We start from the raw sequence: 21,625 nt of genomic DNA, 5'->3' as shown, positions 1-21,625 counted from the left end.
CTGCAGTATTCGCGGTTAGCATTAGCACGCGCAGTCCATTAAATCAGACTGCAACCAATAAGGAACATTATGAGAAGCGCCCTCAAGTGGCATATTTTACAGTTACAATGCTATGGCGCTCAAATTTTTAAATGTCTAGTGTGATTCCACTCCAAATATTAAAGTTCATTTACGCTACCATTTATCTTAACTAGGACACAACTATCAAAGTGCTATCGATCATTATTTTATTAAAGATCTTTGCCAAAGTTACCTATATCTTTCGTGCTGTGTTGGAAATCTATGACTTCTTGTTGTCATTATCCAAACAACCCCCAGCCTTTTTCCCTACTATAAATAAATAAACTAAACCAAGCATTAAAATCTTTTATTAACTACAGCCTCAATAAGTTACGCATTTTCGGTATGATTCCAAATACCATTTCCCGTAAAATGATGTTCACGTTCCATAAAATATAATATCAAATTTAAGTGCTCTATTTCAGTTCCGTCACCTTTCAGGTAATCACGGGCACTTTCATAGGCTGCCTTTACTTTGCCCCTACAAGATCCAATAGTTATACAGTTACTACCGTTGGGAATTTAAATACCGTGAATACAAAAGCACCGGAATTGCATTTATAATAGCTTCCCTACTGAAATTCAATTCCCGCAAGTACTCGTAATTATCTTCTATACGGCTTAAGTTAACACATCGATGGTGAACGTGCTTCTTTAAATTAACACCAATTCGTCGACTATGACTTCCGAGTAACTGTTGAATAAACTTTGTAACCTCCTCGTGACGGTGCATATTAAGGCCTTGTTGCAGAAACGCAATGAACTGCTCTGGTTTGTAGCCTAACTAAATTTGCTTAGAAAGAGTTCAAATTAATACATTAGTCTTACAAAGTACGGAGAGTGACGTGCACTTTATCTTCATTTCTTTAAGATACGCTATTCTTGATCTTGTTTCCCCAAAGTTGATGATTAGCCTGAGAAAGTTAGGATCGTTGATAAAGAAATTAAATTCGGGAATGCTGCGAGCGTCTTTTATCCGCAATGCGACAGTATTTGGACTTAAAAAGAATATGCTAAGGTGGTGCTGTATCACATCATCTGCAATGTTTGCTTCCTGAGAAATAAACAATGACTGTTAAATGAGGACCTACTCGAAGGCATCTGTAAATTTCCTTAATCTTCTTCGAAGGTATACGTAATAGTCGCGGTTTTAACCTGATCGCTTCATGTATATCCATGCCTGCTAAAGTTGGCACCTCCCGCAGCAATCGGTATGTGTTTTTGGGGTGTGTACTTAACAGAAAACCGCATTGAAATATATCGTCAGTTGGAAAATTGAGTTTATCCGCAAGTTGAAAGTTTTCCAAGTGTGTTTGGAAGCTTTTGATTTTAACTATCGGGTACATTCTAAAAAATTTCTCAATTACGCTTTGCGTTGTGTTAAACCTCGACACTAAAAGCAAACTGTGAATGTACATTTGGTACAAATTCTGATATACTTAGGCAGTGTGTTAAAACAGTTCGATAGACGAAATGAAAGGTGCTTTCCTCACTTAAATTTTCAATAGACAACTTGTGATTGAGATGTTTCAGAAATGATTCAGTTACACTAACATGTGCAGAAAGATAACCACCAGCTTTGAGAAGACGAATAGATTTCTGCACCAATCTCCTATAACTAACACCATCGTTACAATTAAAACTAACTCCAGTACAAACTGACTTAGCTAAAATTCGCGCGTCTATACGTTCAAATCCTCCTTCCTTCAGTTGCAGATAACACTCCTCCAAATGCCTGGCATTTTCCTTTAACAAGCTAGGAAACAGGAGCCATTCCTGGACCGGTATGTTAATACGTTCACGCAAATTGGAAATTTCGTTTAAATGTTCGACTTCTAATGACGGAATATTAGTCTCTTTTCTGTAAGAGTCAAATTCTCCTCTGCTCAAGTCTGAAAATTTACAGCTCAAAAAAGCTGGTTTAGTATCGCAATTAAACGAACCAAATAAATTGCAGAAAGCGTTTATGCTTTTAGAAGACCAACTACGAGTTTTAACGATTGGTAATTTTGAAATAATAAATAAATTGCGCTTGAATAACATCTCAAAAATTTCGAAAAATGAAGGTTATGTAGATTATTTTTTGGTTATGTTTGTGTTAGCGCAAAAGACAGGTTTACAATAACCCAATGGGTGCTTTCACCAAATTCATTGCCGAATACCTATTGTATCAAATTTATTGACTCGATTTCTTTGGACAACTGTTGAGTATTAAAAGAAATAACAATGGGGCATTCTCTTTTTGTTATAGAAGTTAATGAATGGAACCATATTTTGTTATCATATTGCAGCCCCTTTTACGTTTAATCGGGTATTGCTATCAGGAACAATGAAATTTTGAGAAATAATAATGTCTTGGTGTTTGGGTAAAATATTGTCAAAATTTTAAAACAAATCATTATATACCGATGGTATTTAAAAGGAAATGCCTAGGTAAGCAGTTAGAAATAGGTGGGGAAATTGTGAATATTTCAAAAGGTTTCAGGACATTTTATTGATTTCAAAAACATGGGTATTAATCTTGTTTAACGAATTCCCAGTCGGTTGCGACCGAAGTATACATGTAATGCCTTAATTTGATCTTGCTGCTGGACTGCTCGCTGCCAGTTCCGCGAAAGCATTTCTTGTCAAATTTAGATGGTTCACTTTGTATACAACGAATTGTGACGTGTTTGTATACACCAGTCAAACTTTTTGTATTGTGAATCAAACTTCTGAAGGTTAAGAACAACCTAACCTAAATTTTGCGTAATAATAATAAATGTAATTAGATGTTATGTAAAAATTAATCAACTAGGCATGGTAAGCATAAAAATAAATCGATATTATTAATAACAACAAATTCCAGTCTTCTAGCTTAATACTCGCAGGACTCGGATTAGCAGCAGTAGGATTCATTGGTCGGCAAGTTATGAGACAAATGCCCAATGTAACAAAAACATTCAACGAAGCTATGAAAACGTTACCCAAATTCGATGCCTCTTCTAAGTATTATAAGGGTGGGTTTGATCCGAAAATGAATAGGAGAGAAGCCGCTTTAATATTAGGTCTGTGTGACATTTAATTAGACTGATTACCAAGTTTGAAATTGTTACAGGTGTAAGTCCAACGGCGAACAAGGCGAAAATTCGAGACGCTTTTAAAAAAGTGATGGCAGTTAATCATCCGGATCGTGGAGGATCACCGTACATTGCGTCAAAAATTAACGAAGCAAAGGATTTTTTAGAAAAGCATTCTTAATGAAAAATTGTAAATTACACATTATTAAAATAAATAATTCTTAAAAACAAGACTAGAGTTGACAGAGAGAGAGCAGCATTAGGTACTTCGTAAAGCTGAGTGTTTCTCACGAACTTTTTCCAAGTAGCGGTTTGAGAATGAACTTGGGGTTTTAAAAACTTCCTAAAAGAAGATGACACGATTAAACAACCAATGATTAATCAACATACAATCATAAACTGATGACAGTTAACGACGTTAATATTTTGCCCCATTTTTCTAAAGCACTCGACCATTTCACCCAAATCTCTGGCCTCCAATATTTGTTGCCGGTGAATTTTAATTAAGGTCAACGCAACTCGAAAGATCACCTTTGAACCTTCATAGAAGATGCAGTCCCATATTCTTAGAACCGTTTCAGTCGGCAGTACCTCGGCATATAAACAAATGAACCATTTGGTACTCGCAACAGCCCATGGCATACCAACTCTTGTGATATGTCTGTGTAAGGCAGGCTCATTTTTTTGAACGAATTCGTCTAATACGTCAAGATCGATCAATAACCCTGACATACTTCTAATATAATACTTTGGTAAAATTTGCTCGACTAGTACCTTTAGCAGCCAGAAGGAAGATTCTTCGCTTTTTGTTACTAGTAACAGTAGGCCGGCTATATAATTCAAACCTTGGCAGTAACCCACTTCTTTATTGTGATGCGCGAAAGTTGCAAGAATGTTAAACAGCTGCTCGGGAAGAATGCTGTCATTCGCAAAGTATATGTTGTCTGGGAATGTGCGTGGTATATCAATTTTTATCATTTCTGTTATCGTCGTATTCTCCATGTATTTCTTCAAAGAGCTGTACTGCACCATTGACTCGTTTTGCATCTCTTGTGCACCCGAAATTGACATCCAAACCGCCTCACGCTCACTGCTTGGTACCCCCTTACGTACAAATCGCTTTAGCGTAGATGTCTTCTTAAATCTATCTGTTGGCTTGAGATCCTCCCATCTTTTCGCGCGTTTGGCTAAAACCCCAATGTATTGCGAGAGAAAGTTTCCGTACTGTTTATAATCGAAAGATTCCGGCCTTTCGAATCCATACTCGTCCACTTTACTGTAATAACGATATTGGCGAAATTGTACAAAACAGCATTTTTGTTAATACCTATACATTGAAGATGCCATATTCGAAAAGTTCACTGAAAGAAAATCCCTTCTTTCTTCAAGACATTTTTATTCCATTTTAGGCAAAGAAGACTATAGTGATTTATTTTTATGAATAGGTGATATATGCGTATGTTTTGTAATTCATTTTTAGACGTTGAGTCATAATTCTCTAAGGCTCAATTTATCATTTAAGATAATTAAGCATATCTCTTGTATAATTATCTTTAATTAGATTAATAATAGTAGCTGTGGTTATTGTTGTGATAGACTTAGTACCTGTAGGTACTTTAAAATTAGGTTAGGTATTTACCACAGAGTAGTGAACACAACGTTGCCGATGCTATCATTTCATACTTTGTTTAGGTTTTTTTACAGTGTTAGTACTTTCATTGTATACTAATAAATATGTATACAATGGTATGGTACTGCCCAATTTGTGTCAAAGGATTGCGTATACAGTGTAGATCATATTAAAAATTGAAATCAAAATGTTAATCAAAAGATTTCCGAATGTTTAAGTACTTGATATTTGGAGTATAAGATCCTAACTTTTTAATTAAGCTCCATTGCGAAAGCTTTAGAGCTGAAAGTAATTGGTATGCTGGTGTGTAGTCCAAAGAAAGAGAACTTGGTTCAGTAGTTTTATTTGGTAGGCCAGAGACTTTGGACGCCTATGGCTGTCCTACAGAGGCGTCCAAAATATCTGGCTTGATCTTTCCACACCTAGCTCGAAGCTTTTTCAGTGTAATTAAATCCTTTATAGAAAGAAGTTAAAATCCTTAGACAGGAATTCAAATTCATAAAATAAAATGTAAACAATCATTTTGCTCTAGCCACATGATCGCTTTATTAATCCACAACGGTATTGAATTACACTCTGTAAATGAGATTTGGCTACTTTTGCAACTAAGCTAATTGGGAATCAAGCTGTGAGAAAATGCTAGTTTAGCAAAATTGAAATTCAGCCACATCCCCAAAAGCTGTTTAATAATGGTGGAAGGAAAATAACTAGCAATGAAATAGTATTTTACATTATTAGCCAGGTAAGTGAGTTTTTACTGGCGATAGGAGAAGTTGACTGGCGAGCCGTCAGGCGAGCCTGTCATCTCCTAGAGCCAGTAAAAACTATTACCTGGCGTATAATGTACAATATTTTATTTGTTACTCATTTGTAAACGTAAATAATTAGTTCTTAAATTGATCTTGAAGAAATGTCTAAAATATCATGTGATCCATGTAACAGAGACTTCGCATTAATTCTGGCCAATGAAATTACTAGATTACTAACTTGTAAAATTTTTACAGGTCTGCTGTCAGTTTTACAAGTCTGCTGTCAGTTTTACAAGTCAGTAGCGTTTAAACATGACGTTTACCCGTTTGCGTTTTGTCTTGTTAATCAACGTTTACAACTGAGTAACAAATAAATTCATTAATGCCCGCCGCTATTAACAATCCGCCATTTTTTTTTTGTGTATGAATTACTCAACGTATAACTGAAGGGGCGGATTATTCCTATGCAACACATTAATTCAATTAAGCTCTGATGTAATTAACAGCCAAGAAAGTAATTGGTGCAAATTGGTTTTAAATTTACTAACAGAAAAGTGTCCAATGAGAGTTTTAAATCACACGTTAAACAGTTTTAACAAAATTAAATTTTGCTTTGTTTTCTTCATCCGGTATGCATCTACTGAGATTTTTGTGTCTTCTTAAGCTCAAACTTCCATTGGATTGAAGCATTTTCAAATCGAATTAAGAAGACGAACTCAATTGAAAAGAAATCGTGCAAACTAAAAAATGAATTCTATTCCTTTGCACATGAATTAAACCCCAATTTGTTAAATCCAATACCTCAAACCAATGGAAGGGCGTCAAAGACAAAATCCAAAGCCTTATTTGTAGAAAGAGTTGAATTCTTGGAATTTCAAATACTTTTAGAAATTGGGGCGTTCAATATGCCTAAGGGGATCCAATTTTTGCACAACTTTATCTGTGTATGAGAAATATTTCATCTATTAACGTAAATCGGGGGATAATTTAAGAATAAGAACACAATTGGTTTATTTCATTTGAGTTTGTATTTCTGTAATGTTATTTTCCCATTTTAGAATTGTTGTAGTTGAATATTTTTATTTAAATATGTTTATTTAAATGTACAATGTGATTGCAAAATAAAACGTAGCAACATCTGGCCATTTACGACAAGAATTTTTAATGCCAGGCGAAAGTTAATTAATTGTTACGAAAATGCACATCTGGCGCAGATAAAACAGTGCATATTCGTGTATCTCGAGAGAAAGAAGTGGAAACGCGTTCATTTTGCAGTCTGAGTTTTCTCTTATTTGTAATTGGCGCATTATTTCTAATTACAGGAAGCAGCACTTTTTTTGTTTGGGAGTGTTTCATTAAATAAATACGGCAGACAACGCAAAAAAGGAAGCTGCTGTTAGAGCTGCTTCGCGACGGTTGGAAAGCGTACGTTATTTTATGCTTTTTACCTTTTTATTCGAGCTTATTGAGAGTTCCCTCGACGCTTCCCGTTTTAAAATAAGCCCAAAGGGAATTCAATACGCGTTCGGCAAAGTGCATGGTGAGGTGATTAGAAAAAACATTGCCAATCGCTCATCTCACTTTTGTACACCTTCGGGATTTTATTACAGGTAGAGTTGGTTGCCAATAACCATTTATTCCATGCACTGACATGGTTTTTTAAAAGTATATATAGCCTTGGCTCACATATGTATACATTTAAGGTACTATTAGCAGTAAGAAATATGTTGAAGAGAAAAGTAATGTTTTAGTTTGTAGAGCAGTTTTAACCGCTGATAAGGAAAACTAGCCGCCGACCATAATTGTGAAAGTTTCTAATTGTTCCCGTAGAAATATGTAAATTATTTTTATAGCATCCGACAGCCCTCGGTATAGGGAAGCAGGGGAAAAATTAACATTTTGGGATTTCGGCTCCGTTAATTGGGTCCCAGATTTTTAGGATAACAGGAAATCGTGTAATTAATTAAAATTTTAATTTTTTGAAAGTTATCACCCGAGTACGCGGCTCGGCTGGAAAGTCAGAGTTCTTTTGGGATTTTATGGTAGCGGCACTATTTAGGGCGATCTTTTTCCGTTTTGGGTTTTTGTGTCATAGTGTTCAATTTTTTTTGTACTATATCAAGGTAATAAGCGCTTGATATTTTCATTCCGTTAATGGGGGCTGCTTTCTTTTAATTGTTTTGTTTTCGTTACATACCGTTAGTTAAGTTGCGCTTCCGTTCTTGCTTTTGGAAATCGTTACCATTTTCGTGTGCCGTAATTCTGTTTTAGATGATTCGATAATGACAAACAGCCCATTCCCTGGAATTGCCTTTTCTTAAGTCTGATTAGCTGAGGCTCCCGAGACCATTCCGGAAGCGGGGTTTCCCAATCTCATGGTAGCGCTCGAGTTACCGTACCATCCATCCCGCCGACTGTTGCAGTGCCTACTGTGTAAATTCAAGTTTAGAGGTAGTCCGTTACTTACCTACCTGTTGATTAAGAAAGATTGTACCCACGACTATTTGATTCACCATCAATTAAAATTTTTGAGCTCGTTTCAAGATAGTTGGGGTAAAGACGCCATACAAATTAAATGGCAGTCAAATCAAAATAAATATAGTTCTTTTAAGTAAAAGCGCAATTAGACCTCTTTGAAAATAGTTTAGCATTAGAGAAATCTACTCTCTATCTACCTATAGTCATAGCTTCGTTTTTGAGTAATATAATACCTTAGGTCAGCAAACATATCGTTATTGGAAAATCCTTTATTGTTCAGGCATAATGATCGTCCGAACAACCCTCTAAGCGCATTTTAAATCAAGAGAAAATGTTTTGCTTAATTATGGAAATTATACCACCAAATCAGAGAACATCACACACTCTATATGTCACTTGCTCTAGTATGGAGCTTAAAATTTAAGGGGCTGGGGCTAAAGCGTTAAGAGAAGAGGTAAAAAGCGAGTGATGTTATTTTCGATTTCCCTTCATAATTAAATTTGCTCATAAATTTGTTAAAAAGATTATGTGCACGTATAAAAAAATCTTACTTGTGATTGAGGCGGGAAAACCAGTAGATATTTGATGAGGTCACCTATGGCCCATATCGCACTTTATAATTAAACGTATACGCGAACAATTATTATTAACAGAAGAGAAATCAATTTGCAGACGATATTTAAATTATGTACAACACGAACTGTTCTCTCAAATGCTACATTTGAAACTGCCTTCAAAATACCCACCCTACCCGTTCCGTACACTCATGCATTCAAAAAAGAACGGCCCGGCACGTCTGGTTGAACCGATAAGCGATAAGTAATTCTCTCACCTTTTTAAATATACTTTACAGTATTAAAATTCTTAACTTTCCATTTCTGTTTTGTTAATTTCAATGAAACCAATTTCAATATTGTCATTTCAGTCATGTTGTATTTTTTTACCATAGCAGCTATCACGCATCTGATTCACTTTGGATCGCAAGTTACAACAAAAATGCTCATAAAGAAACTACCCAATCATCAGTTACGGGGTGGATAATTCCCAAGGGGGTGCCGCCGCCTATCTTGGAGGGGGCTCCCATGAATTCGAAAATCAGTCGTTGACATCGTATTTTGTGTAATTTACAACACAATATAGGCCAAAGATAATTCAAAAATCCATGTTGAGTTATAATGTTCTTCATAAAGGACCAAAAATCTTATTCTGGTAATTAATTATTTATTGACAGATTTTTGACCTCCGTAAGTAGGTGGGGACAATTACGTCGGCTGCTTGCACCCCAAGAGTGTTCCAATAAAAACTGTTGCCATATCTAACTGTTGGTATTTATATATAGTTAACTTGCAGTGAATACCTCAAAAAGCAATCTATTGCGTAAAAAATTTTATTTTTTAAAATTTTTGCAATAATGTGTTAATTTAATTGTCATCATAAGTTTAATTTACACCAACCTAGGGCAAAAATTCACCCAAAACTGAAAATCGTGACCTCATAAAAAGAACTGCTCATAATTAATTCACTCACAGTTTCTCACTACCGCAGCTTTGGAAGTATCTCTTGTGTTAACTATGAGTTAACATCATGGCTCAAATTTTTTACATGCAGAGACTTGCCATAAGTCTCTGGTTACATGTTATAAATGAAGAAAACACTCCAGAGAAGCCGGAAATGCTCTCGAGGAACCGCAGTATAAATTCGCACCACATTCACTTCAAATAAAAGGGCCAAAAATTGAAAATGATAGCCAACGTGTATACAACCATTGCTTTTACTCTATGATACAACTTTAGGGATGACATGTGTAGATTCAATATTAGTTAATGTTTATTACTTAATTAGTGTTCAGAAAGTTACCACTAATTATTCAGGTTTTAAAAATGTTTATACATAAACAAAGCATTAACGGCTAGTTAGTTACAAATACACTATCAGCGTGATACCATGCAGTAGGGTGGAAACTGCAAATTTGCCATATTTTAAAAAGATGTGATTTGTTTGATTCGTTGACAGGGATTTAAGCCACGAATTAACGATTCAATTAGTCCATCTGTATTAGCAATTCGCCATTTTGTGGGTATAGTCATTAATTCAGTTAGAATGGGTAGTTTTTGAAGGAATCTGGTCTAGAAACAGTTAAGTTGCCGCAAACACTTCTTTACAATAGCGGAAATTCATTTTTCTCCCGGCATACTTTTGAAACTCGAATTTCTAGCTAGTTTCCCAAAAATATTACATTTAAAAATGGGCGAAATAAGAAGCAAAAGGAGATTTTCCGGTCAAAAGTTTAGTCAAAGAGGATTTTCCGTATGCTGGCTGTCTAAATTCAAGTGTAACGAAATTATCTATCTGAGGAAAAAGAGAAGGGAACGTTACACTAAATTTGTGGGTTTAGTTGTTAAAATAAATAAAGAAAAATGTATTCAGTCGAGGACGAATTGATTGAACTCTTGTTTGTGTGGAGTGCGAAATTCAATCTGCGCGTATGTTGAAATATGGTTAAAGGCATTGCCCTTCTAATTTTGAGTTTGTAATGAGGGTGAACTAATCTTCAGCATACGTATTGGCAAAGCTGGACAGTATTCGATTTTGTAAATACCTTTTAGTATTCAAATCCTTTAAAGTATTCAAATACCTTAGTGATTAAATACTTTTATGGAAGCAGTGCTTGTCTTTGTAACTCAAATTCTTTCACAAATATTTAGTATTCGAATACTTTGCAAGGTATTTGAATACTTTGAGAAGTATTCGAATACTTCGCATAGTATTTGAATACTTAACCTTCCTTTTTCACCAAAAATCGACTACTCCAAAATTTCTCGGGAAAACACATTTTCTTATTAATTTTAGTGCGTAGAATCCAAAACAATACGTACTTTTTCGATTAGACTTCTCAATCAAAAGTTATGGACTAGAAACCAATTTCGAAAGAAAATTCAAAGGGCTGTAACTTTTGAACTAGTAGCCCAATCATGGAACTGTTTGAAATTATGGATTCTACAGGCTACATTCTATAAGAAAAATTTTTTTCCGGGTCGATCTGAGACAATTTTTTTCGCACCAAAAAAAAAGGCAGTGTACAACCTTCCTTTTTTACCAAAAATCGACTACACCAAAATTTCTCGGGAAAAGACTTATTCTTATTAATTTTGATGCGTAGAATCCAAAATAATTCGTACTTTTTCGATCAGACTTCTGAATCAACAGTTATACACTAGAAACCAATTTCGAAAGAAAATTCAAAGGGCTGTAACTTTTGAACTAGTAGCCCAATCATGGAACTGTTTGAAATTATGGATTCTACAGGCTACATTCTATAAGAAACATTTTTTCCGGGTCGATCTGAGACAATTTTTTCTTCGGGCCAAAAAAAAAGGCAGTGTACAACCTTCTTTTTTTACCAAAAATCGACTACACCAAAATTTCTCGGGAAAAGACTTTTTCTTATTAATTTTGATGCGTAGAATCCAAAATAATTCCTACTTTACTGTAACTTTTGGACTAGTAGCCCAATCTTGGAACTGTTTGAAATTATGGAATCTACAGGCCCCATTTTATAAGAAAATTTTTTTCCGGGTCGATCTGAGTCCTGGTAGCTACCTCCTATATAATAATATAATAATAATAATACGCTTTTACTCCCCTTAAATTTATATATAACAATAGAAATATAAAAAAAGCTAACCCCATAACTTGATTTTTCAAGTAGTATTAAGACTTTTATCTAGTATACTATTTTAAATTTTTAATGTATTTGAGTGACATGTATTTGAATACTTTTTACTGTATTCGAATACTTTCCAAAGTAAGTTAATGAAATAGTTTTCAAAGTATTCGAATACTTTTTATAGTATTCCAATACATTTGATAGTATTAGAATACTTTTGAAAGTATTCGAATACATTCTAAAGTATTTGAATACTTATTTTTCAAGTATTTGAATACTTTTCAATGTATCTGTTTCTAATATTCGCTTGTGCTGGACGTAAAAGTATTTTTTCTATTTCGGTGTCACAATGATGATTTTGTACAACTGTTTTCGACCGAAAACAGTTGTACAAAGACAGTGATTATAGTCGTTTTTTTTAGTAACTCATCTCTTAAGTTGGCAGTTACTAGTTAGTACAAGTAGGTACTTCGTTGGGTACTTCCATGTTTGAACTTCAAAATGTCAGTCTTACTACGCTGCCAACCTAAAACTTAACGGCATAAAAAGTGTTCCCAACATAAAACATGTTAGTTCTAATGTTCCCTATAGTTTCTGATAATGATTTTTTTAATTAAATTAAAGCACCGAAATAGAAAAAATAGTATGAAAAACGCGTGTTACAATGCTTTATACTCCTATCTTGCGGACACTCGTGGCTACGCTTCGCGTCGCCACTCGTGCCACAAGATAGTCGTATTACAATAGGTCGCATTGTAACACTTGTCTTTCAATATACTATAGTATTCAAATACTTTTTGAAAGTATTCTGCCCAGCTCTGCGTATTGGAAAGAAATCCATAAAATAGACTGTCTTGTTGTATGTAGGAAAATTTCTCCCTTACACAAAAACATTTAAAACTTTGATAAACCTAATTTCTCGTAAGAATAAAACTTAACTTGCATGCAATTATCAATATTGGAATTTAACATTCGAAAGAATCCCTTTTAGCGAACAAAAGTTCTTCACGAAATTCGTAAAAGAAAAAGTATCAGACGGGAAGTTAAATTTACACTTCCTGGCGATTTATTATTGTAAGAAGAATTGTATCAGCGAGGAATAGTTTACCTTAGCCTGGTTGTATCAACCTCGAAATCAACAAGAAGGCATTTTTCATACGAGATATTGTTCTTTAAGTAAGGTAAAATTCAAAATGGGTCAACTTTTAGAAAAGGTTAAACCACAAACGTACCTAGTTCTTATTATACTCTACATTTTGTATGTAGGTAGTTATATATGCAACAACCTACCATTTTTCCGTGTTTTAATCCTTTTTTCAGAATAGTTGTTTATTGGGAAAATAATTGGAACTCAAACGAAGCATGGGAGATAAAAAAAGAGGTTTACAGATTTTTTGTACAATTTTTTTTGAAATATCGTAGTTTTGAGGTACTACAACTCAAAATTTTTGTTGCAACCGTACGTCATTTTGAGAAACAGCTCGGAATTTCTTATTGTTTGTATATAATTGCTAAGATTGTAAAGAGCGATTTATAAAATCTATAGAATACAGATGTACCAATTAAATCATAATTTAAAAAGGAGTGCGACGGTGTATATTTACTAATATAATAAACAACTGAAAAAATTCTTCTAATTTACTGTTTCTGAAGACTAGCCATGTTTTTGAAATTTTTTGATAGTATTGCCCAGAAAGATTATTTCTGTTTGAATCAGTTACATTTTTAACTTTATCGCGTCACAGCTAAACCATCCAGTGTACCTATACCTAAAGGATCGTCGGGGGAAGGGGTAGGTAATCACAAAATACATGAATATTGAATAATGCGTGTACGATGGATTAAGGTAATTAGTTCATCCAATAAGGATTGTTATAAATAATGGATATACCTAATGAAGAGATCCATTTGGCAATAAAATTCATAATTTTATTTCAATAAGACATATTAAATATGAAGTAACGGTTACAAAATGTAGGGTAGGTAGTGAATGTCACAAGCTAAGTCGGGAATTTAGGGAGGTACTTATTATTACAAATGTAAGGTTACAACTTATTCCTCTTCACCGAAATGGTTTAAATTATTGTAACACTATCCTTGCATTATATAATCAATTATATACCTATATAACAATATAGCAACAAAATACCTATAACATATCTTTAAACTGTAAAAAGATCCATTTCATTTTCACATGTGGACATTCAATATATTATAATCCTCTCGTTTTAAATTCTGAAATGATTAGTAAACGGTAATTGCGAGAAGATGTCGCCTTCCACATTTCAACTTCACCTTCTCTGTTAAGAAAAACCGTTGGAACAGTACTAATTACAATATTATGAATTATAAGGCATGTAAAGTTACTTACATTAATTAGATCGCCTTGTAAGTGAGGACGATCAATTACAAACCGTCTTTAATTGCAATAGAGAAATTTATTAAGTTTACATCGTGAACACATCAAGCAATCTTGAAAAATTATTTTTTCTTTTGACCATTCCAAGTGTTGAAAATTTGAGTATACTATTACCAGAGATCGGACGATGTAGATATAAACAATATAATGGAAGAGTGAAATGATTATTGCTTAAAACATCTACGAAAATTTCACCACAATCCGATCTCCAATTTTTCGGTATGACAATTAAATGGAACATGAAATTTGAAGCAAATACTTGGTAAAAACGTTCTTCTTTTTTAAAAAATGGTTGGTCTCACTGGGTTTCATTTAGCTAAACGTTTTCTAAATCTATTTAAACAGATTTTTCCTTGTTAAGCAAATTTGAAGGTAGGTATCCTCTCCTATTGTGAAATTATCTACAAGAAGTCTAAAAAATTCTATTGTTAATATCTATCAAAGTACTATGAGTAGAGCTAAAAGGATGATAGAATTAAAGACTTTTGGCAGTAATATTTCATTTCTTTTAGAAAATGCGCAACACTCGATTATTTCCAAAATCCCTTCGAGGGAAAGAATGGAGCGTTGGCGCGTTTATGTAACTGTTGCTGCCGATACTTAGTTCTTCGAGTATCGTGGTCTTGGTCCCTGTACGTGTACTTCGTCAATGGTTCACGAACTTGCTGAACGTTGCGACCCACAGCAAGATTTTTTTCTTTATCTGAAAACATTTCGAGGTACTGTTGCGTAAACAACAATAATGTTTAAAAGGGTTTGACACTTTATCATTATTATCCTTTGAAGCACCACAAACATACCCGACTAATTTTCACTCGATCAGGGGTATCTACTAGGTTATACAAAATGGCAGTCAGCGTGAGTACAGTGCATTGTTTAAATTCACTAGCAAGTTTTTTAAATTCGATTGTGGCCGCCATTACACAATGTGCTGAACAAACGCGTGCGTATGTGCATTTAAAATGTTGTAAGGCAGCGTATTTAGTTGTTAAATGATACTTTCGCGATTACGCTCATTGTCCTCTAAACTGCTCGTCGAACGCGAACCGCAAATTTGCATTTCGATTTCGGCCAGTCTGGTTTCTAGTTCCCACTGCTGCTGGTTTAGCTTTGTGCTCATTGCCGTATTTTCCGCTTCGACGGTGTGCAGTCTTTCCCGTAGCCTTTTGATTTCACTTTCCAATGCTTCGTGGGAACCAAGGAGTGGCGTTGCAGCTTCCGATACCAATTGCGTCATGCTGTCGCAGTGTAAGGTCGTACCTAGGTATAGAAAACACAATCGTTAGTAGGTAATAGGTAGTTAGTACTTATTTGGAGGGACAGGTGCATCTGTAATAGCTGTGACTCAAAAGACAAGAAGATTACTAGCAAGATGGTTATAATCAGGAGTTTGGAGTCTGGAGGAGGCAACATTTTTCATGTTGTACAAGGAAGACGATACCATTTTTCAATTTTAATTTGTTTTATGTCTTATACAGTCTTGTAAAGAAATAGGGTGTGATTGAATGTCTCTATTTTACCCAAAATCGTCATGAAACCTTCATTTTCATGCTTACTTTATGTCAGGAAAATGTTAGTTTCCATGACGGAGACAGACTAGTCTACTTTTCCTACCGCCTGTCACTTTACCAGCCGCACTTGTCACTTTACCTGCCGCACCTGTCATATTGCTAAATGTCATGAATGAAATAAACGACTCAATTCCTCAAATCAACCACAACCAAGAGTTTTTTCTGATTGCTAAATGTCTACGACTCCTGTCATCAATCACAAATTGGAATTAATCAAAAGTTCTATATGAAAATTGAAATTTTATGGTAAAATACGATTTCGGGTAAAATTTAATACAAAACTCGTCAGTAAAATGGCATTACTTGACTCGGAAATTAAAGTACTCGGCTTGTACTTCAATATTTCCTCGCCAGTAACGTGTCATTTCCCTGACTTTTATGTAAATAACTATTGTTTGATTTTCCAAAATACGTATAGCAACAAAAAATATACAATAAAGACATGTACTAGGTACTTCTGGTATTGCAACTAACACATTAAGTTTAATGATGGTCAGAAACAAAAGCGATAAAAATAAACGAGACTACAAGCTCCGATGAACCATATGAAACAGATCCCGTAAATATTTATTGAATAAGGATTATAAAGAAAACCAGAATATAATAAAGAAGTTATTTGTAAGTCGTGTAAAAATAAAGCATAATAAAAATTAAGGGTTTGTAAAAAATATATAGCCAATTATAGATTTTATTTCTTGTGCTACTTGATTTTGGTAAACGTTTTTATATGCCCTTAATCTCCCAGCTTTTATATGTTTTGTTGGTGTTAAATGCGTATAGCCACGAAAAATTAATCTGGATCCTTCACTTTCGCTCGAGCTTTCGATATGTAAAGAAAAAAGAGTGTCTATTTTATATTTTCTTGAGTATTTATATTCTGAGGGTTTTAATTAATTTAGATATTGTTGTTATTTATTTCAATAAAGGATTACTACACTCTTGAAAATCTGTACGTGTTTTATTATCTACAAAAATCCTGAGAGCTGTCAGTATAAGATAACTATTTCTGTGTCATGAAGATTAAGTTATTTTCATGCAAAATAAAATTCAGTCATCTCCCTCCCCTTGCTGTCCTAATCAAGGCAAAGGTGTAACGGGTTGTGAGGTGTTTTCGTAGATATTGTACTGTTACAAACGGCAACAATGAGTAAGATTCGAATGTTTAATCGATAAATGAAATAATGTAGCAAATGTACCAAAAAAAATTGGAACTTTAAAATTAAATTCAAAAATACAAAAAAAGAATGCAGACGTTAAAAGTATAGATCATCAAAGAACTACAAGATTTAAATAATGGCAAATCTCTTGGGTACAACAAAGGTACAAACAAAATATTGAACTGTATTTGATATATAAGCAAGTTTGGACAGAGAAGAAGATACTATACTTAAAAAACAGCGGCAATCCATTGATTTATAAAAAGGGCGACAGTATGAAGAATAGTAAGGAAGCGTAGAAGGGACATACAAGTTTTCTAAATACTGGTTTCACGACATTAAGCGATTCCGACAAACATTTACTCGGATTGGTGAATGATCATTGTTAATGTGCTTGTTTTATTTTTCCTTACCTAAGACTTAAAAATTGACAACTTATAATAGTCGTCGTATCCTTTTTTGCAAAGTTCATTTCCCCTTTTAATTGCAACATTTCTTAAGTAGGACTTATTTATGGTGATTAGTCGCATTTTGTATAATCTCGAATTGATTTGGATCGAGATACACTTTTCTCTCATGTTGGAGGCTATAATTTGAATTCAAGGTGGATGCATACGAAAGTATGACCCTCTTCTTTACCGACCGTGATATCTAGTCTGTTCTTTTTAGAATTTGAAATTTGAACCGATTTAAGATTCAACCGTTGCCGTTTTAGTACTATTATTTTCTAAACAACCTTCTTATTAATTGGGAGGTAGGTTACATTTTTGTGTTCAAAGGATTTCTTTGCAGGGTTTTTTTTGGTTTTTGGTTTCGGTTTCTAGTTTCTATTAACATTGATAACTGTTCAATTGCTGACCTATCCGGAGTATATCAATTTGCAGAATGCAACCGTGTGTACAAAGACAACATCTTTTCTGAGGTAACAGCAACAGACACAACTTGGAGCGGAAGTAATGAAGTCAAGAAGTCATTTATGTTAACTTATCTGTTATTCAGCTGATAAAGTTTTTAATTAGTGGATAGTGTCTCTTTAGGGGATGATAGCAATATGTTAATTTCTTAAAATTTTGAGAGTTACTAATGAGTTTTAGCTTCTTTAATCTTGATCAACTCGGTGTCATGATTTTGGGTACGCCTTCTCTTTAAATGTATTAACTAACATTCATATAGTAGCAAATTTTAGTTTCAGTCCAGATTTAACATTACTCAACGTAGGAATGGGCAATATTAGCATCCTATAGCATGTTGAGCACCGTTTGGAAAGTTGTCGCTGCCCTTTCAGCGTTTCCAGACATTGTCATTTGAAAGTACCTATAACAGCGCATAGAGAGCCTTCGAAATCTCTACAAGGCGTTTAAATTAATTTAAATGACATTGCAGGGCCCTCTATCGCATTAGTTTTTTGAGAGATTCCTTAGATTCTTTGTAGTCTTTTCGAGAGCCGTTTGAACATTGCCCAAAAATAGGTGCACCTAGAACGCATTAGAAGAGACTAGATAACGCTTAAATTCTATGCCTAAAAGACATAAAAGACTCCTTAGGACCTAGATGCTAGACAGGCCTAGAAAGTAAAAAAAAATATGACGTTTAGCGAAGGTCAATCAAAAATTTTATTTTTTCGATAAAGTACCTAAAAAAATTATGGAAGAGGTCCTCAGTCCAAAAATTAGAAGCCTGCGCGATTTAGTTTCTATCACAAAAAATTTCGGAAAACTGTCAAATTTTGACGAAAAAAGGTTATAACAGCGAAATCGTTAAAGTTAGGGGTATAACATGTTACATAAAAAAAATAAGTACTTTTCAAGTACTCTCAAGTTTGATACGCCACTGGAATACAGCGCGTCCCTGGTGATCAAAAATATTTTAGAAACATTCCTGCGGTAATTGATCCGAGAGATTTTAGGTGCTACACCCTGTATAAATGATCTCCATTGCCTGTTATTTGAACACGACTAGGGTTCCCAATTTCCCATTACAAAAAAAACACTTTACCCTAAATCGTCCTGAAATCTTCATTTTCATGCCTAATTTTGTATTAAAAGACGATTTGGGGTGTAATTTAATACAAAACTCGTCAGTAAAATGTCATCACCTGACTCGGAAATTAAAGTACTCGGCCCCTCGCACTTCAATATTTTCTCGCCAGTAATGTATCATTTTCCCCTGCATTTTCCTGACTTTTATGTAAATAACTATTGGTCAAACCTTGTTTTAATGAAAAATTCGGTTAGATACGCTGTATTATTCATCATGGTTATGTATAAGTTTTTCTTTCACATTATTTTTATTCAAACCATGATAAATCTATAGACATCGTTTCTGTCATTAAGCAATTAAAAAAATAAGAAAAAAGAGAGCTACCACCTCGGCTACCACCCTAAAGGTAAGTAGCATAAGGCTTCATTTTCGAAGGAAGGAAGCTGCTAGTTAAGAGTACTTTACGCTAGATTAGTGCATTAATTTTTAGCGCATTTCCACAAAAATAAAAAAAAATGCGCTATTGTGGCCACTTTGTCCGTCCGTCCGTCCGTCCGTCCGTCCGCTCGTTTGCGACGCTACTAGTTCTTTATCTTAAGAGCTATTGTTCTACTTTTTTCGCTATTTGGTTCGTTATGGTGTCGAGTCTTGTACCAAGGAAGGAATTTTTTCTGTACCGCTTACAAAAAAAGTTATTGTAAAAAAACAAAAAACCGTTTTTTACATGTTCCATAATTTTACACTTTTGCCGTTTATTAACGATCCTAGAGATCGTTTATAATTTTGCATTGCTATCTGTCGTCTGCCTGTTGGTCTGTCCTTCTGTTCCTTTGTCTGTCTGTCCATCTATCTGTCCGTGTTAACGATAACTTTGTTTAGAAATGTTCGATCACTTTTACACCTCCGTTAGTTATGAACTGAATTGCATGAAATTCAATATGGGCATAGCTTTAGCCATATAATACGCAACGCCAAAAGTTGAATCGATTCAAAATTCACAGTGCCCTTTTCGCATCTCGACCATTTATAAACCGAATTGCAAAATTTTTTACTTATAAAAGCATTTGAATGAAATTTGATACATAGGCACTTGGAATAAAGGAAAATCAACTGCCAATTTCAAAATTTGGTTTTGCGCATGCGCAGTGCCAACTTTTTTATTTATGGAAGAATTTAAATGAAATTTGATACATGGGCACTTGGAATAAAGGAAAATCCAGCGCCACTTTCAAAATTTTATTTTGCGCATGCGCAGTGCTAACTTTTTTATCTATGGAAGCATTTAAGTGAAATCTGATATTTAGGCGCTTGGAACAAAGGAAAATCTAACATTAGTTTCAAAATTTAGGTTTGCGCATGCGCAGTTCCAACTTTCTTATTTAGAAAAGCATTGAAATGAAATTCTTCTCATAAACTGACATTGAAGTAGCACAACAAAAATGGATTGCCCATGTGCAACGCTATCTTTCATATTTGTGGCCGGATTTTTACGATTTTATAGAAGTTCCATCTTACAAATGGGAAATGAATGCAAGTGGAAATGCGCTTTATGTAAATCGTTTACGATTACTTTTTAACTTGTTGTTTATTTAATCCTTCAATGTTGAGGATTTAAGTTGCACCAGTGATACCTTAAACCATTATTTTCGATTGGTTTAGAGAAATTTGTTTCTTGCGTAATGCGCGACCCTGCCCTAAAGCTTTTCAGATCATCTTCCTTTTATGTCTAAAAATCTGCTTACCAAATTTGGTTCCAATCGGTTCAGCCGTTTAACCAGAAATGAGAGTATAGACGGACCCGACAGACCGACATCATCGAGATTTTATTTGATTCGGATTCTTGATGCTTCAAAACATGTATTTCCGTAAAAAAAGTGGGGGGTCATTTTTTACCCGCATGCAATACCTCCCTTACTAATGTACGGGTGGTAAAAATGGCTATTGATCGCTTAGTACGGCATACCGTTGGAATACTACAGTTTCTATTAGAAAAATGAATGAATGAAAACTGTCGGCAGAGATTCAATTATGTTTTACCAGCAATAGCACATAAGTATCTATAAACTATTATTTTTCTTGTACGTATTTTTTCCAAAGATAATTTACCCTCGGAATATTAATGTCAATGTGTTTTTACTCTGGATTGTTTGATACATACGCATTGACTGAAAGTATTAAACGAAGCATAAAGCAGACAGTAATCGATATCGCAACATCTTGTACAGATGTTAGATAATAATTACAGATTGCCCTAAAGCATTATTCTGTATAAGGACATTGTATAGTGCGCCACAGATCATTTATCTACATCTTCGTTATATGTTTACTGACCCTTGTTAAAATTGACACATTTCAGTTCCAGTAATTACACTATTTACTAAAATATCAAATGACGACCAGGGTACGTTTGTAGTATTAAACCGACGCCGATAAACGTAATAAATGTCAACTACCCCATCCGGGCGCAAGTTGATTTGTTTGCGTTTCATCAATTCGGTGATACTCTGCACATCGTTGCATTTTAACGTAATTACCTACTCCCGATAAGAGAAAAACAGGAATTAATTTCGAAATGAGAATTACCAGAACGGGCATGCGACGCTGGTGTCTGCCGATGACTTCTACCGCTGCTGGTCGATGCTCTGGAGCCTCTCGAACCTCTAGATCCCGGACTATCGGGGGCACGTGGCGGTGAACCCAGAAGTGATCGCGGATATGCAGGCGTTAAACCGGATAGGCACGGTGGAATCCACATATCTTCTAAAGCTATTTTTCCTCTAGACTCTATTAAACCAGGCGTCGACTGGCTTCGTCCCATCGCCGCTGAAAGTAAAACGCAATTAGCGATTTGGTTG

At 34.6% G+C, this 21,625-nt stretch overlaps 4 protein-coding genes across 14 annotated transcripts in view; 1 reads left to right on the top strand and 3 right to left on the bottom strand.

Moving 5' to 3' along the window:
- Window positions 1–351: 351 nt before the first annotated feature.
- On the bottom strand, window positions 352–2,318 carry LOC116171664 (transcription termination factor 5, mitochondrial-like). Of its 2 annotated transcripts, none has more exons than XM_031488630.1 (7): window positions 2,004–2,318; window positions 1,724–1,952; window positions 1,500–1,672; window positions 1,152–1,453; window positions 889–1,114; window positions 591–840; window positions 352–541 (listed from the first exon to the last, which is right to left on the bottom strand). In XM_031488630.1, the coding sequence occupies exons 1-7, from the start codon at window positions 2,101–2,103 to the stop codon at window positions 391–393; spliced, it is 1,431 nt and encodes a 476-aa protein (XP_031344490.1). In that variant the 5' UTR covers window positions 2,104–2,318; the 3' UTR covers window positions 352–390. The 2 variants fall into 2 exon arrangements, with proteins under 2 accessions (XP_031344490.1, XP_031344489.1); XM_031488629.1 differs by having other exon boundaries at window positions 1,500–1,678; window positions 2,004–2,312.
- Window positions 2,319–2,725: 407 nt separating this feature from the next.
- LOC116171666 (mitochondrial import inner membrane translocase subunit TIM14-like) lies at window positions 2,726–3,350 on the top strand. Its single transcript, XM_031488634.1, has 3 exons — window positions 2,726–2,862; window positions 2,909–3,107; window positions 3,158–3,350. The coding sequence occupies exons 1-3, from the start codon at window positions 2,860–2,862 to the stop codon at window positions 3,298–3,300; spliced, it is 345 nt and encodes a 114-aa protein (XP_031344494.1). The 5' UTR covers window positions 2,726–2,859; the 3' UTR covers window positions 3,301–3,350.
- Window positions 3,277–4,725, bottom strand: LOC116171665 (growth hormone-regulated TBC protein 1-A-like). Its single transcript, XM_031488633.1, has 3 exons — window positions 4,447–4,725; window positions 3,510–4,395; window positions 3,277–3,462 (listed from the first exon to the last, which is right to left on the bottom strand). The coding sequence occupies exons 1-3, from the start codon at window positions 4,464–4,466 to the stop codon at window positions 3,379–3,381; spliced, it is 990 nt and encodes a 329-aa protein (XP_031344493.1). The 5' UTR covers window positions 4,467–4,725; the 3' UTR covers window positions 3,277–3,378.
- Window positions 4,726–7,699: 2,974 nt separating this feature from the next.
- LOC116171529 (cyclic nucleotide-gated channel rod photoreceptor subunit alpha) overlaps window positions 7,700–21,625 on the bottom strand; it is a 249,034-nt gene continuing 235,108 nt past the window's right edge. For 7 of the 10 annotated variants that reach the window (XM_031488411.1, XM_031488413.1, XM_031488410.1 and 4 more), the window contains 2 exons: window positions 21,354–21,593; window positions 13,610–15,322 (listed from right to left, as the gene is read on the bottom strand). In XM_031488411.1, coding sequence (XP_031344271.1) covers window positions 15,051–15,322; window positions 21,354–21,593 — 512 coding nt within the window. In that variant the 3' untranslated portion in view covers window positions 13,610–15,050. Of the gene's footprint in view, window positions 7,928–13,609; window positions 15,323–21,353; window positions 21,594–21,625 lie in introns of those variants that run through there. The other 3 variants (XR_004145462.1, XM_031488416.1, XM_031488417.1) reach the window with 3 other exon arrangements.

Source organism: Photinus pyralis, unplaced genomic scaffold (assembly GCF_008802855.1).
Source record: "Photinus pyralis isolate 1611_PpyrPB1 unplaced genomic scaffold, Ppyr1.3 Ppyr1.4_LG5, whole genome shotgun sequence".
In the NCBI taxonomy this organism is placed as follows: domain Eukaryota; kingdom Metazoa; phylum Arthropoda; class Insecta; order Coleoptera; family Lampyridae; genus Photinus; species Photinus pyralis.
This window is presented reverse-complemented; position numbering and strand designations above follow the sequence as displayed.